Source organism: Anarrhichthys ocellatus, unplaced genomic scaffold, assembly GCF_004355925.1.
Source record: "Anarrhichthys ocellatus isolate YVR2014 unplaced genomic scaffold, GSC_Weel_1.0 scaffold92, whole genome shotgun sequence".
NCBI lineage: Eukaryota > Metazoa > Chordata > Actinopteri > Perciformes > Anarhichadidae > Anarrhichthys > Anarrhichthys ocellatus.
Genome location: NW_022280122.1, coordinates 1,048,746 through 1,065,814, shown reverse-complemented (window position 1 = coordinate 1,065,814; position 17,069 = coordinate 1,048,746). Strand labels below are relative to the sequence as shown.

The 17,069-nt window shown below is 41.4% G+C and overlaps 1 protein-coding gene across 17 annotated transcripts in view; it reads left to right on the top strand.

Moving 5' to 3' along the window:
- plekha6 (pleckstrin homology domain containing, family A member 6) overlaps window positions 1-17,069 on the top strand; it is a 67,815-nt gene that overhangs the window by 19,980 nt on the left and 30,766 nt on the right. For 14 of the 17 annotated variants that reach the window (XM_031875625.1, XM_031875629.1, XM_031875619.1 and 11 more), the window contains one exon: window positions 11,311-11,411. In XM_031875625.1, coding sequence (XP_031731485.1) covers window positions 11,311-11,411 — 101 coding nt within the window. The other 3 variants (XM_031875626.1, XM_031875631.1, XM_031875630.1) reach the window with 3 other exon arrangements.

The following is a 17,069-nucleotide window of genomic DNA, read 5'->3' as shown; positions in this document are numbered from 1 at the left end:
GACAGGAATATGGATACGTCTTCCCCAAGTCGTCAAACTCTGCTTCCTACATGGCGAGAGTGTTTGTCATGTTCAGAAGTATGTCCATTCTCTTTGCACTACTTAACAATATCCCCAGACCAGGTACACAGTTATCCTCCCCTACTGAACACGGCCTGAGCTAAGCCTTGATTTCCCTTTCTGAGTTGTCATAACTTTTTTTGAGGCCAACCGAAGGTCCTTCTCCATAGCCTCCCCAAACTCCTACTAGACCAAGTCCGAAAGGCCTCTTTTTTAGTCTAGAAGGCCTCCTTCACCGCTAGTGTCCAGCAGCAGGTTCTTAGTTTGACGCCACTACTGTGAGGATTTCTGTCTAACCCTGGTGTGTTTCCCTCTGTGTTTTCCCCGATCACCTCTCCTCATGTGCGCTGTCGTTCCCCTGTTTGTTTGTTATTGTTTTGCCACGTGCTTGTGTTTGTTTTGTGTCCCTCAGTGTCCTCCTCCGAGTCCCGCCCACTGCCGCGCCTCTCTCCGTAGGCACAGCTGTGCCTCATCTTCCGTGATCATCTCCAGCCGACATAAACAGCCGTCATTCTCGTCCCAGCTGTCAGTCCATCTGTTTACCTACCTGGTATTCCGACCCGTGAGTTTGTCCGTTTTTCACTCTGTGAAGTTCCGGTTCTAACTACCCATTTGTTTTCGACTTACCACCTGCCGTCCAGTGTCGAGCCTCGGGTTTCACCTGTGCGAAGAAGCCTTCCAGTTCCTTCCTCGGTGATCAGCTGAGAAGTCTTGGCGATCCTGTGTCGAGCCTCAGGTGTCACACAGTCGTCATTCCAGCCTGCCTGCCTGCCATCCGCGGACGCGGCGGAGCCACTTTCCGGCTTGGACTCGAGTGGAGCGCGTGGACGCGCCTCCGTCTTGACGTGACTGTTTCCTGCCGGCTTCGTCTTCCGCTCCGAGGGATAGCGTGCTCTCTCTCTCGGATTCGGAGGAGAGAGAGAGAGAGAGAAGGGACATTAGGCTCATATTGGTGCCTGGCCGCCTCAGAACTTGGACTTAGTTTGTTTCCTGTTTTTCCCTGACTGAAAGGCCAAATCCCAATGTCCCCCCCTTACGACTCATGGACTTTGAGGCGCGCTCCCGCGAAGTCCGTGAGGGTTTAGGGATGTCCCACTGTCAAATCGTCAAGTGTTTGAGGCTCTCTCGCAGACATTTTGAGCCCTTTATGAACCCTTTCCGTAATTCAGCATGGTATGCTGACTTAGCCTAAGGGAATTACCCACAAATCATTGCAATGTGACGTTAAAAACGGGGTAACCAGTGGACGCATGGAGATGTAAAAAAAAAGGTAAACAAAGAGGACGGATCAGTGTGTTCAGCCTGTCATAATAAATATACTCAGAAACATTAAGGGTTAAAGATGGAACAAAAAATAAACATGAAATCAGAAGATATTTATTTATTCATCAAATATTTGATTTTGTCATTGAAGCTGTTTTGACAACGAGTAAATAGTATGAAGTTACCTCATCTAGTGAGGAAAGAGCCTGAAAGACGTTCAAATCAGGGAGTACAAAGTATAAAATTAATACACACAATTGTACATCATATTTTTTGTTGTTTTCATGGTAACGTGATATGTTGCAGCAAAGTGCTGTCCCATTCCTATTTCCACCATCTCAAGCCTCAGTCTCTCACACTCAACCACTTACCAGGTGACGTCAGTAAGTCCTTGAGGGTTCAGGGTTTGAGGGTTTAGGGGGGACATTCCTGGTTTGAGAAAGAACTCTGCTGTCCTGTATCTGCATTTGGGTCCGTGTACACACCACTTCATAGCAACTACAGGCACTGACAACCTTCCAACCACAACTCCTTTCAGCCGCCTCCACAATGGAGGCTTTGAACATAGCCCACTCAGATTCCTTGTCCCCAGCCTCACCCAGGATGTAAAAAGAAATCCTCAGGAGGTGGCAGTTGAAGAATTTGCGGACAGGTGCATCAGCCAGATATTCTTTGTTTATTCTATCTACAGATTTGTTTCCTACGTCTGTCTCCCCTCTTCTGATCTAACCAACCACCAGTTAGTGATCAGATAAAAAGCTCTGCTCCTCTCTTCCTCTGAGAATCCAAGAGATAAGACTTCTCCCTGGCTCCTAACCAGACCGTAGAGCACTGCCTTTTCGGTCGGTGATACAGGGTTTTAGACACTTATTTCTACCCCACCTATCTGAATAAATCAATATTGTGGACTGTATTACAGCAGCACTGGTCATTCTTGACAGTGGGGGAAAGAGGGAGTCACTGTTTTACGCTGCGCTCAGGTTTTCCCTTTCCGGAATGCAATGAATATGAGCAATTAAAAAAAGATTTTAAATCAAGATTTGGCAACATCTGATATAACTTAAATGATAAAATTCTGACAAAATCAGAATGAGTTAATATGACAATAATAACGTTAATTTCATGGCAAGGTCACTATGAATGGGTCGACAGATTGATACATATGACAGTTGTGATTGTGTTTCCAATGCTGCCCCAGAAAAGCATCTTCAGTGATCAGGTATTTTGAGAAATGTACATGAGATGAAATCTTTAGTAAGATGGAGGCCAGGGCTGTGACCACAGCCGTAACTATCCCCTTCAAAACCCACAGACGTTTTAATGATAAAAGGGTCCAGGATGCCAAGAATTGCAGCCAATGTTGACGCAGTTTCCCCATCCATGATAGCCCAGTCGGACCTTCTCTAACAACCTAGAAATATTGATTATGTTATTGCTATGAAAGGCGGGTGCATTTTTTTCCCACCAGGGCTGGACACCCTTTTTTAAACATAACACTTCATGCCATTTATGTACCAATGCGGAAATCAAATTCCTGAATAAGAATTTTGAAACTGTGGTGTTTAAAAGATCCAAAAGCCTTTGTCCAAGAGGCCTTTGATTGAACATGGGAGAAAGCCAGAGAGTCAGGTGAGGTAGTATAAAAAGTGAGAGGAGTCTGTGTAGAGAGGAAGTTCAATCAGGAGAGACAAGTCAGATAAAGAAAAGATAATTGTTTATTATTAACAGATGATATGTGATGATAGAGTCTTGACAGAGTCTTTGGTGCTTGGATTCTACAGGGAGATTTGTAATGGAGGGGCGTCTGCCCTGAGCAGCAGCAAGACAAATCCCTCAAAAGGAAAAATAAACCACAGCCTAATATTTCCCCCAAAAGAATGAATGTTTACTTACCAAGCGGGAATGAAACGGGTCACAAATGATCGATGATGGCATAAGCTGCTCAGAGATGAGGCATAACAAGGAGCATGACAGAAATTTGAGGTTAAGTGATTAGAATCAGGGATTTACAATGAATGAGTAAACGTAAACAAAAGCACTGTAATGACTAGGTCGCACTGACAAGAGCATTTGTGAGATTGACTTTTTTGATCTTAGCCAGCAATGGCTTGAGGACAGCAATGCCCTGCTTGCAATGTATACACTGCAAAAATTCAGCTTTCAAAAACAAGAAAAAAAAGTAATAAAATGAGGGATCTATTACTTAAAATAAGCAAAATGATCTGCCAACAGAACAGGAAAATTTGACTTGCCAAGATTCCTTAAAACAAGTAAAAATATCTCGAAGAACCCAAATATATCTTAAAACTAATGTGGCCAGACAAGTACATTTGTCTTGATACAAAGAAAATATTTAAGAATTATTTTCTCAATATGTAGGAACATTTGCTTAAATGTAGCATCCAATGCTGTTGCAATATTCTTGAAATAAAGTTAAATACCCTGGAATTTACAGAGAAAAATACCATATTAAAATCAGTAATCGTGACGATAAATGTAATATAACTACTACTAGAAATGTGATAGGCTTGCTTAAAGAAAGACATGAATCTCAATGCATTTATTTTCACTTCTTTATTGTTTTTAAGCTGCATAACCAACAAACACCCCTTTTCTTTTTTTTTTCAAGGGTTAAGACACAGCAATGTCATATTTCTTGGAGACTGTGGTATTATTCAAATGTGAGACCTGGAAAAACGGCAAAGTCCAGTCATCAGATAAATGTAAAGGAATAAAAAGTACAACATTTACCTCTAAAATGCAGAGGAAGGGAAGTAAAAAAAAAAGTAGGATATGTAAAGTGAAAGGTGTAATAACATGCCATGAGATGTATCACGCTGGCATAGATGTCCTCTTTTGGAAAGGTAAGCACAGGCATGGTTCCAATGGCCAGTATGCAGTTGGTTTCGCAGACAATCACGACAGGGCTGAAGAGTGGTCTCGCCTGAAGAAAGGTGTTGGGGTCTTCTGCAGACTGGCACAAACACAAAAAGATAAAACAAATATGACCATTAAAAACAATTCACTCTTTGTATCTTATGGTGACATAGTGTGAAAATTCTCATACATGCACAAATCTCTTATCTCAAAGATGTGAAGCACAGCCTCACTTGCATGTCATACCCTCTTGGATGGAGCCACGGGTGATTGGTCTGACAAAGCCTTCATCATGTCAATTTTGTGCTTTACTGTTAAAAACAAAAACAGTCTCATTTGATTTACTGCAGCCAGTTATTTAAACAAAAATCAATATTTTTAAGGAATTCTCCATGGTCAGAGTGTTTAATTAACTACCTTTGTCCAGCAGCAGAGGCCTCATGACCTTTTTGAAAACACCATAAAACTGTGCCTTCTCAAAAAAGGTCCCCCAGTGGGTCTTCAGTTCAGGTATGAAGTGGGAGTTCCCTCCATGGAGGATCTGCTGAAGTTCATCAATTAGCTGACAGACAAAGAGATAGAAAAGAAATATTAAAATCTACATTCCAATTAAAACAAAAAATGGTTCTCCTTCTGAAGAAGTGCTCTGGCCCAGGAAAGAGATCACGCAAGTCTTCCTTAGAGAGGCTGGGCAGCATGTCTGCGCTTGTATTAGCAGCTGAAAAACACATTTAATCACATGGTAAATACTTAAGTAATTAGCAATATATAGTTTTTTAGATGTAAAGTGTCAGGTTGATATTTTCACAATCGTATATATCGTGTATATTCAGTATATCAGCAGGGTTGTGCAGAGTAACAGTTATCTTAGTTTTCTACAAGTGAAATTAAAAGCACCATGGAAGTGACTTAGGGCTGCATGTTTATAGGAGAGACAATACAAATATCTCTAATCTCATACATGTAGACGATAAAAAGTGATTAATTTTCAGCATCCCTACAATAAAAATGTTAATCTTTTAATCTTTCCCTGACAACGATAGTTTAACTTGGTTTCAGGACAGTCACTTAACGTTATGAAAGGTTAAAATAAGGATAATTTATTTTGATATCAAATTCAACACGTTCATCACAGTAAAATATTGTAAAACAACTTGTCGCCTGTGAAATGCTGATCCCTGCTGCTTGGTTTTGGAATTTCTTTCGTTATGACATCCAAAAGCAGTACAAAAGTCACATTTTCTTCTATTTGAATGGGTCAGAACCTGCTGCAAGATGACGGCAGTAGAGACGCACCTTACAAGCCAGAGGGCAGCATCTACTGTAGAGGTTATGAGACGTTAGTATACTGTTTGCCTGCCCTTCTCAGTTAATGCAGGAATTATTTTTAATGTACCATGCCGTTAGCAAACAAAATGAGACTATCAGTAGGCCTATATCATCAATGTTGAGGTAAACATTAGTTAAACCAAAAGATATTTTGAAAATGATAGTTGCATCAACAACAGAAAGGGCGCCAAAGACACGAAGCTAAATAATTGACTGTCAGTAATTAAAGGCTCATTAGCACTAACACTGTTTCTGGCAATAAAGCACTATCAACCAAAGTTAGATGTTTTCAAACGAATGGCCGTTCCTGCAGTTAACTGCTTACAGTCAACATTAACTAGCTAAGGTAACTAGTTAGCTAAAAATCAAATAAATGTTAGTGTAATGACTTTAACAAATATCCATTTTATATCTTAAAGCCACTGGGGTGTGAACGGGAGAACTTGTTCAGACGTGTGTTGCACAAACATTTCACTGTCCAATGCGCTCTTTCTTTCGCTCTGTTGATCCATTTATTCCGTTTGCACATTAACACCATAACAGAATACAGGATACTTGACAGGATAATATAACACCTTGAAACTCCAAACTGACACGCTGGCTGACACGCCACATTGACACTACACCTTGACACGGTCAAAAACTGTTAGCTTCCCGTCCACACACACCTGATTCTCATCACCAGGCACTTACCTATATGCCCTTTCTGCCAATGTGCCACCCTGTGTTCAATGTCCGAACTGCATATATAAATTCACCTTGTGTTACCCTCAAAAACAAAAGAAAACAACAAAACCACATTATGGCTCCAACAGTTAGCTTGCTAAGGAGAGGTAGAAAGGCATATAAACAAATTAACATTACTTTTTAATACTGCGGTTGCTGTATGATCCATGCCCGGATATGTGGCATCCCTTCCATCTTCATCCATGGCATAGTTAATCTAGATGACTTGCAGAGGCTCAGACTTGACAATGACAACATTGTCCTCCTTTCTTTGTTAATAAAGAGTTTAATCTGACGGTTGTTCAGTACATCCGTGCGTTTTAGTTCCAGTAAGAAGTCCTCCATTCATGGACGCCAGTGAAGACAGTCGAGCCTCCCCAGTTGTATTTCTTGAATACGTTTTAATGCGTTTGAGGCTGAAAATGTCCGCTCGACAGAGGCAGCAGATTTTGGGATTGTCACCGCCCAACATGTCAGGCTAGCCCACCGACCAATCATGTATGGCTAGGCCAGCTAACAGGCTCTGGCACATCAAAGAATACGCCCAACATGTCAAACTAAAGATCTGATTGGTTGAAGACTATGACAATCAACAATATCGTCCCCATTCACTTAAACTGCACATGGATTCACTTGTGAGTCTGCAGGCCTCTGCCTCTCTTCTTACCTAGAGACACAGAGGTGAAATCTGATTGGATAAAAGCTCTACTTAAAACAAGCTGCACTGGAAGCAGAGCAACTGAGGAAGACAGTAGCTGTGCAATGAGAACATAAGATAATGGGAAAAATATTTTTATAAATTATAATACATGTAGTGTATTTAAGAAAAATTATTAAATTATAAAATAGCTATACCTTTGTGATTCTGTTTAGGCCAGCAGAGAAGGCCTTGCAGGCCCTGACGGCCCACCACTGAGTAATAGAATACCTGGATGTAAAGAATTAGCTGAATACATGAATATTAGTGATTAGCTGAATCATATATTAATCGAGTTATCTTTGACTGGAAATAATGGATAAGAGGAAACAGTGAGCAGCAAAACAGCCATTAAGTCAACACGCCACCACCAGTTATATGCATGTATCAAGAATGTGGGCAGGCATGATTACGGAAGAATTTTAAAAAAAAGCTTAACGATGCAATAATAGTGGATTATGATAGCAGGCAACAAAATGAAAATAATAGCAATCTCAAAAACTCCAACATCAGTTAAATCATGACTTACGAGGTAGGCACACTTGAAAGAAGTATGGGCAGAGCCTGAACAATCAATATATCTATACTTATTGTATAGAGCAGGTCAAGACGGAACTCTATACGGACCTTACATGAGATTGCCTCACGATGCTGCTGCTGCAATAAATGAAATTAATTTTAACGAATCACCCAGTGCTGCAACGTATGTGATTCCACTAACAGATGTTCAATGCTGCTGCTGCAACGTAAGTAATTGCGCTAACAGATCCCCTGTGCTGCTGCATTGAATGCGATACCACATGACATAATAAAGTTACCAGCATGTGAGTTCACAAGGACTATGATGCAATGACTGGGGTTATGATAGGTCTAAATGCAATATATGTAGATAACCTTTATTTAACTAAGAAGACATACTGAGATTAAACCTCTTCTACTGTGAGACCCAGAAGTTGTCCTGTTGGACACATTAGACCATGATGCAGTGTAGGAGGTTGTGTTAGACCATGATACATTGACAGTGACCCACTTACCAGAGTACGACAGATAGGAGGAATTGGCAGAAAGCTATAAATAGTAGGTATCTAGAAGAACGCAATGAATAACAAATTAATGAATAAGTAGAATACATCAACAGGAGGCCATCTTGTGATGGAATCATGCCAAATCAGGCCGAGGTGTAAAGTAGGCTGGGCTAATGACCCACTCCCCACTTCTTACCCACCTACTCCTGACGGCCGTGCTCGGACTGCACACATCTTTGAGGGAGGGAAGAGGAGAGAAAGAGGGGATGACATTCAGCCAAGGGCCCTGATTCAATTTGAACCAGAGCTGCTGAGGTAGGAGACTCAGCCTTGGTGCATGGGGTGCTCTACCATGTGAGCGATCTGGGTGCCCCAGTTTTTTTTTGTGATCCTACAATATACCTGAAAAGATTTGTGACTGAATATTGTGACACTTTTACTGTGAGAAATCTGACAACAGACAGACATCCAGACAGACAGGCAGACAGTATAAAATTAAAAAAATCTTTAAAGATCGAAATGATTGTGACCAAAAAGACGTGAATGTAATGTCGAGGTCAGCTATGACCGGAAAAACATGTTATTGAGGAGAACAGTGAGCAGCGACGTAGCTGCGAAGCAAAAACTCCACCAGCAGTTATATGCATATGCGATAGCACTTTTACTACCATGTGAAAGCTTACGATGATTTGTGTGGCAGCTAACTGCGTCATGCTTTCGCATAAATCGTGAAAAGGAATGCTTGCATTGAGAAATTCTGACAAATGATTACTCATGAATGTGAGCCGTTTGTGTTTCCGTTGCTTGCCCCAGACATGAAAGCTTCCGGGGAGGCAACTCACACGATGCAGATTATATCAAATCTGGAGTAGAGGGAGGCCAGAGTCTGAGAAGCACTGACTGTGATATCCTTCAAAAGCCCACTGATCGAGACGAGCCGCAAGAATACACCGGTACACCATGGAAGAGTTGCTAGTATGGCAACTGAGCACGCTTATTGTGGTTTGTGATGAGGTCAGTAATGACCAGGGCACTTTGCTTGAATGTGGACGGCATGATCCTTCTTACAGACTTCATGAGCTGCGCTGCTATGGATAACTTCTGAGCATACTGTAGGACTGTAGGAGCCGCATTTAAGGAAAAACCCAACTTTAGGAGTTTTTGCCACTACAAGGACTTCCAGCCCAGGATCAGGGCCTGTGTCCCGTGTGAAACCAGAAGTAAACATGGCATTTTTTTTATTATACATTCATCCATTTATTTGTTTGTTTATTTTTTACTTGGTTGACTATAAGACCCTAACCCAACCAATGCCATGTCATTGTTGTGTTCCTTTGGAGTGAGCTTGCATGAGAAAAAGGTACAGGTATGAAGCTTCTGGTCAGAAGGCTATGGCAGTGGCTGTTCCATTGAAAAATGGAGCCTGTGCACCAGTCAATATGTGGATTATGAATGTTAGAGATTTGTGGTGATTACACAACATGCCCCAATGTTCTGTATCAGAATATCAGAGTGGTCAATCGAGAGCACTTGTGTTTATGGGTAGGGGAAGGGACTCCTGCTGAATGGGTGCCAGGTGGTAGGTTAGAAATGTCTGTAGTTCCAACATGGGCATGGAGCACGGGGTGAAATTGCCTTTTGGAGAGTGACAGGTGAGCCTCTCCTTTTACTCGAAAGGTTTGCTACTCTGGTCGCAAATTGCAGCAGTTCCCCTGCAGACGGCGCTGTTGTTCTGCTGTGGTGAGCCTGGTGCTGGCAAGTTGCTTAGGCTCTACCGGTTTAGGTGCATTCGAAAAAGGAACCAACGAGTAAAAACAAAACGATGATGGGTCCTTTTGCCTAGTTGTCAGGGCTCTCTCTCATCCGCTAGGCCTGAAATTAAAAGAGAGTTAGTGTCACGGAAACCAGGCAGAATGAATGAGAGTGAGAGATCAAGAAGGACTCATGACAAAAATACTTAAAATAATAAATGTCACACATTATCTTTATCTTCAGTCTATATAGCAATAACAAATGCTTCACAGTAGCAGTTATAGTTGTTGACTTTTTATCAATAAACACAAAAAATTATGTTAAAAACATGTATTAATTGTTTACATACAGCTTTTAATGGCTTAATGCAGCTGTTAAAATCAAGTGTTACTGTCATGTCTTAATACTGTGAGTACCTCAAATGGCATTCCAATCTCCTCCATTGTATTGGGTTGGTGGCAGATATATCAAAGCTGGACCAATACAACCAAACGCATCTGCATGGATAGATACTCACTCTTAGTAAGTAAGAAAAATATGATTTATATAATTTCCCCTGTGAAAATACTCCTAGCGTCATTATTACGTGTTTTTTCCCCATCTTGTCACTTTGTATCATCATCACAGGGGATACTGAATGCATGTTCATGGTTTCAGTCTATAAATACAGAAATCAATAAATCATTCAAATGTGAGTGGTAGACATGAACAGGAGAGAGGCAGAAGTGTTTCTATTTACCTGCTGTCCCTTTAAGTGTGTGTGTGTGTGTGTGCGTGTGTGTGTGTGTGTGTGTGTGTGTGTGTGTGTGTGTGTGTGTGTCATTGGCGCAGACGAGCAGCAGGTACAGTTGGCTGGGGGCTGGGGGATTCCTGCAACACTGAGTCACATGGGCTGATCATTATCTTGCGCAAACACACAACACACACACACTCTCTCTCTCACACACGCGCACACACACACACACACACACACACACATTCACACAGAGCAGGGATCAGGGTATTGTATGATTGCACAAGCACTTCCCCCTCCCCCAGACCTCTCTGTCTCTCTCTCTCTCTGTCACACACCCACACATAAACACTCACACTCAGTAGAGAGAGTGTCGTTGCAGTGCTACATTCGGGAAATAAGAGGTAGGAGGTCACAGAGAGAGGAGTGTATTCCTTTTCAAACTGCTGAAATTTGTATGCCTCCTTCCATTATTTAGTCAGCACCGGTGCTCTCCTTCTACAGACCTTCTATTTATCACCGCTGTATCCCGGTGTGTGTGTGTGTGTGAGCCATTACCGCTGCTTATCACAGGGACCCTCGGACCATAATGGATATCTATTCTAGGACGCTGTCACCGTGGGAGCAGAGAGTGTGCTGGGAGGAGAGCAGCTTGGATTCCACTCTCATGTTTGGGCTCTGAACACTCCTCTGTGTTGTTGTCTTTTATCCTGCAGGTTGAATGAACTCGCTCAGGCTGTAATTGTTGTTTCTCTCATGCAGTAGTTGTAGCCATGCCCTGGATCATGGATTCTGTTTCTCTGATTCTTCTCGAGGAGGTTTTCACACATTCATTTTTCTCCTCACAGATGAGAAGGAGGACACGGTGCTAGGAAGTTTGCCATTGCTTAGTTTCCGGATCAAAGGAGTGGAGCCTTCGGATAACATCACCCGCAAGTTTGCCTTTAAGGTCAGTAACATCCTGGTGCAGAGACACAGGGTACTGGGAGGTCTATGTGTTGGTTAAAGAACCATTGCTGCAACCATTGAAAACTGCTCTTTGTGCAATATTAATACTCATTGCAAAAGCAGGATTTACTGATGTTTGAACTTGTTCCTTGATTCCATCGCTGTGGCTTAGTTAAGGGTGTTGGTTTGGTTTTTGTTGATTGATAGAAGCTGACTGGCTTCATGCCTGAGTCACATGATGTTGTTTATGACAGTTGAAGAGCCCCATGGGAACTAGAGTCTCTCAGTCCCATCAGAGTGAAGGACTGATGGTTTCATGTTCAGTTGGGGAGGCTACATTAAATGTGGACCTCCATTAGTCGGGTTTTAATGTTTGATCAGAACCAGAACCGTCCCCTTACATTGGAAACCCTGTAAGGTTCAACATATTGGTTATTGGTGTGGATCGAACATTCAGTCTCTCTTTGCCTATTTTTGAGCTCTAACGAAGTTGAGTTGTTTGGAAGAAGTGGACAACAAGCTGCTTGAGTAAACAGTCATCATCAACAGTTTGACTGATGGAGGTTTTTATCATGCCTTCCATTGACAACCAATTTAGTAGCATCATATCCGTGATGTCCAAGATGGACAGCACCTACAAGACCATGTCCCAGTGTAAAAAACATACTTGTAGTCTAAAGGCACAGTGGGACTTCTCTGCAAGGTTTATGTTTGGTGGGAGGCAATGACAATCAAGGACCAAAAACATATTCATTGTATAATTGCTCTTCCTAACAAACAGATCAAGGCTGTGTTTCCTCAGATCCTCAGGAATCACATCCGCAGCTCTGACAGTTGGGGACAAACAGCTCCAGAGGAGCAACAGCATACCAGCTAACAGAGCAGTTAGTCAGAGCTGAATAAAGATGAGACGATGAGGATGTAATGTAGGTTAGCTGGATCTGAAACTGCTGAGTAAAGCTTTATATAAGTTGGAAAGTTAGCCTTGTTTCCCCTTCAGCATCAGCATGTAACACACACACACAGTGACAGCTCTCTGTCTCCATCTCTCTCTTCTATCTCCTCCTCTCCCTGTGCCTCTTCTCTTCCTGCACTCACTGTTTGTCGTTATCAGTTTTATTCACTTTTCAGAACATTTAGTCCTTTCTGTTGTTCTCTTTCTTTGCATGCCCAGTACAAGCTCTGGTGCAAAGTCCAGGGCATGTACCCACTGTGTGTGTACACACACACACACACACACACACACACACACACACACACACACACACACACACATACACACACCTTGAGTGGAGATAGACTAAGCAAATATACACTTTGACAGTTTGCCAAGGATTAAGGATTAAGGTGCTAATGTACTGACTGGACACTCTGTTTCCTTTCCAATCTTACTGTAGAGTTAATATTGAAAAACTTCAATGTCTAATATTAAAATGAGTAATGATGATGTTGCAAATACAGCACAGTTAAAAGACTAAATTTATCTTCAAGAGTAACGCTATAAATATATTGGAAACAAATAAATATAGAGATAGGAAAGTAAACATAAAAGATTATGACAAGGCCTTTGAATCAAAGTTCTTCTTCTGAAGTGGTTTTGAAGGCTGAGTGATAGAGACAGCGTGGTCAGAGTCAAATCATCTAGATGTTATTTCTAGGGAGACTGGGCTGGGTAGGTTGACAGAGCCGTGCTTCCAGTCTCAATGCTAAGCTAAGGTAACCACATCCGCTATGTAATTAATCTATTGTGAAACTCTGGCCGACATTGAGGTGTTCATCAGACAGCCTGCATCTGTTGCCCATCACCGACTGCGACAGTTTTGTACATATTTTCAGTTGATGTGGAACTTGGCCCTCTTCAGATCCCGCTGGTCTGGGAGCAGTGCAACAGAGCTGTTTGTTTAGCTGTTGACTCTGACTTTGACTGCGAGGACACCATCAGCTTGTCACGCTGTGGTGACCTGCTTGATCGTATTGGTCAATTTGAATTGTTTATGTGATCTTTGGATTAGTCATTGCTTGGTATTTATACTATGCTTCTCTAACAGGAGATTGGTATATTGTTGTCCCCTTTACTCGTTCTTCTGCTCTCTTGTTGCTGCTCTTTTGTTGGCTGTTTGTTAATTGGTGGATTATCATGCTGCCATCAGTTCTCTCTCTCTATAAGGGTCTGTCTACGTTACGGTAAATTTGAATTTGGGAATTTCAGATTGTGTTTAAAACTGATTAATGAGAGTGTGTCACTCTAAGAGACCCACATATACCTGTTTTTCTCTTTCTTTTGGAGTGGGGGGGGGGGGGTCTTTAAGGGGATCATCATCTGAAAAGCTGGGAACCTGAAGATCGATTTGAGATGCACTTAAGTAGTGTGTGTCAAGTTGTTCTAGTCATAGAGCAGAAATGAAATTGAATAATAAATTATAATATATAATAATTGTTGCAATAATAAAATAAAATAAATTGTGAAAGTAAAAAGGGGCTTAGAACAGTGTGATGGAAGTCTATGATGCCTTCCCCATGCTCCATCATGTCTCCTAAGTTACTCACCTTTGGTGCAAATTCCTACCATTTTTTTTACCACTTGAGAATTCATAAAAATTATCAAAAATACCTCAAAAATACCACATTAAGACTCCCAGACCTTGAAGAACACCATAGAAAAAGACGGTCTGCAATTTCAAAAACTTTCCACATTTGCAGATTTCTTTCAGATTTGTGTTTTTCGTCGGTTGGATGGTGAGCACTTCTGTGGAAACTGCTCAGAAATCCCCTTATTGTCAATATACCGAGAACAAACCCTGAATGCACTAGGTCTGTAGTTTGTGGTTGGAATGTTTCATGACTGTGATCATCCTAGACACATTACACAGTAACATCAAGTTTTGAAAAATAGTCTCACTACAATCAAATGGCTGCTAGTCACACCAAATGTATGCAGGTCTGTTCATGCAGAAATCATTTTTAGAATAGGCAAAAATAACACATTTATACTGCATGAAAACAACTGCATGTTTTTTTTCACCAAAACTGCATTTGATTAGCGTGGTGTAGAAGTGGCCCTGTCTAGAGAGGAGACTTTTGGGTCGGATAGAATTCAGTTTCCTTCTGATATGTTGAAGTGAGTGTGAGAAGTCTTCGGAAATCTGGAGCATTATTCAGCCCCGTCCTAGACAAGCTAGCATGACATGGTACCAATGGATTCATCAGGTCGTCAAGTTTCACTTGATACCAATCTTCATTCTTTAAGACTAGCCCGCTACAGCTGCTTAAAGACAGTTTTGCTAGCCAGGTCTTAAAGCAACGTAGGTTAGAAAAACTGTATTTTAAGAGAAGTCATTTGGAACTCTTATGTATCGTTAACAGAGAATAGGACACAAAAGTAAACTGCACATGATCTTTTTTCACATGAAATTCATGTTTTTGCTGGGTTCATGAAAATGTGAGACTTGAAACAGGGTCACATGCCAGACACAAGAGTCTGCGATAGTGAAATGTACTCAAGTCCAGTTTGATAGAGATCAATAACAGATCTGTTTGAAGACTGAAAAGTTAGGATTTGCCAATCCAGAGCCCTGCCGGTCATTGCATTGCAATGTCTCAAAAGTTGAGCTCTTTTCTAAACAGTACACCATAGTGTAGTGCACCTCTTTAATCTGTATGGAGTCAACACATCAGGTGTTTGTGCTGCAGTAGTGAGCTGTTACAGATTTTAGTTAAGACTAGGCCACCATCAGAGGCAGTTGGTGTCAGCTTAGCAAGGAGATGAGGACCACATGTGAAGGAATCATAGCAGCTGACAATTCATACTGAACGTATGTACAGAACAGATTTCATAGTGATGGCTGGTTGAAACGTGTATGCTGGCCAGCTGAAGCCAAGTGTGTGTTTTGTCTCCTTCAGGGTGTCATAGAGGTGGGGCTCAGACTCTCTGTGGTCCTGTCCCAGCATGCCTCCTTCAAAGCTGTCTGGTGATTCTTGTCCAACCACTTCTGTTTACGACCCTGATGCTATCTGTCTAAATCTACAGTATGAACTTGACTTTTTATGAGATGGCTTATCGGAGATACATTTTTGTCTAAACTGCACACAGATGTAACTCAATTTGCAACATCATTCAACAAAGGAGTTGTTACAGCTTGGGTAAGCAGCTTTCTGGGTTTTGGCTGTAGTCTTCTGGCCAAAATAAAAACAACTTTTCCAAATAGAAAACAAGTCATATTTGATCCAAGCTTCTCTTTTTGTCAGTTCACGTATGATTTTTTTTTTTTTCCAATCGCAATGTACTACTACAATGTTTGTTCTCTAATTTGAAGGTGTCATGTTTGTTTCTAGAAACAGCCATGTGTGCTTAATGATGAACACAGTATATTACAACCCGTGTCAAAGCATTCCTTTCAATAATAACAAGGGCCCCATTCACAAATATCTCCGAAAGTTTTTCCTGAAATTCGTTTTTGAGGAAGGTCCTCAGAAAAGTTAAAAAATGCAGAATAGTTCATACTTGTGCTCTGTAATGACTTCCATTGTCCTTGCTGGCTCCAAGCTGCAAATAGATCCACATGGTCCTGGAAGACATGCTCCGTCCTCAGAGTCCATTCTGCAAGCCTAGGCTGCAAAAATAGGCCTATAAATAACATGATCAATCACTAACATACTGGATGACATGGTTTTCCAATTAGCATAACTGATGAGTTTCTTACTTATAGGGAAGTTAGGTGATTAGCCTACCAGAGCTAGTCAGTGATTCAAACCTGTTCAGATCACATTTGTTGTACATGTATTTATTTGTTTATTTTTTCAGTTTGAAACTGTTGATAATTAGATTATTGTCTGAAAAAACTACCTTTGATCTGAGTGAAGAGAGGAGTAATTTGATCACAAAATGTATTATAACTAATCCTTTATTATGAATTCTGTTTGAATGGAGTTAAAGTGAAGTCCCAGTAGATCCTCTGTGATCCAGGCACTTCTGTCTAAACTGGAATGGTTTTGTTTTTAAATGTTGGAATGGAACTCGTTCGTTTCTTTTGGCTAAACTTCTATCCATCAACAAAAGTCTGCAGCCACACTAGTGGCTGAGCTTAGACTAAGTGCTAATGTCAGCAGGCTCACAATGACATGCTAACATGCTGATGTTTAGCAGGTTCATATTTTCTAATGCTAATTAGACCTTAATACAAACTAGGCGGCTGATGGGAATGTCATTTCTGGAGGTATCTGGTCATAAACCAAAGTATCAGAGGATCACCGAAGTGGTTGCAATTCACACTTGGGATGTGTGCACCAGATTTCATTAGCATGGCTGAGAACAACTTCATACTAAACAACTCTGTTGTTACAGAAAGGTGCAGAAAGTTCCAAAAATAAATTCACAATCAGATTATCTTTCATCCCGATCACTCTGACTGGATCTGTATCTTTGCAGGACAAGTGTCTCCGACAAGAATCCAGACCTGCCTTTAATCTTGTTTTATTAAATAACATCAAGCTCATCCAGGGTCAGAGAGCTGTCCGAACCTGTGGTACCTGCAGCTTTACTACCTGACTCTGTAGAGGTGTGGCCGTAGTCAAGAGACATTCAGTAAGAAGAGACTCTGTCCAACGGAAGGAGTGTGTGTGTGTGTGTGTGTGTGTGTGTGTGTGTGTGTGTGTGTTTGAC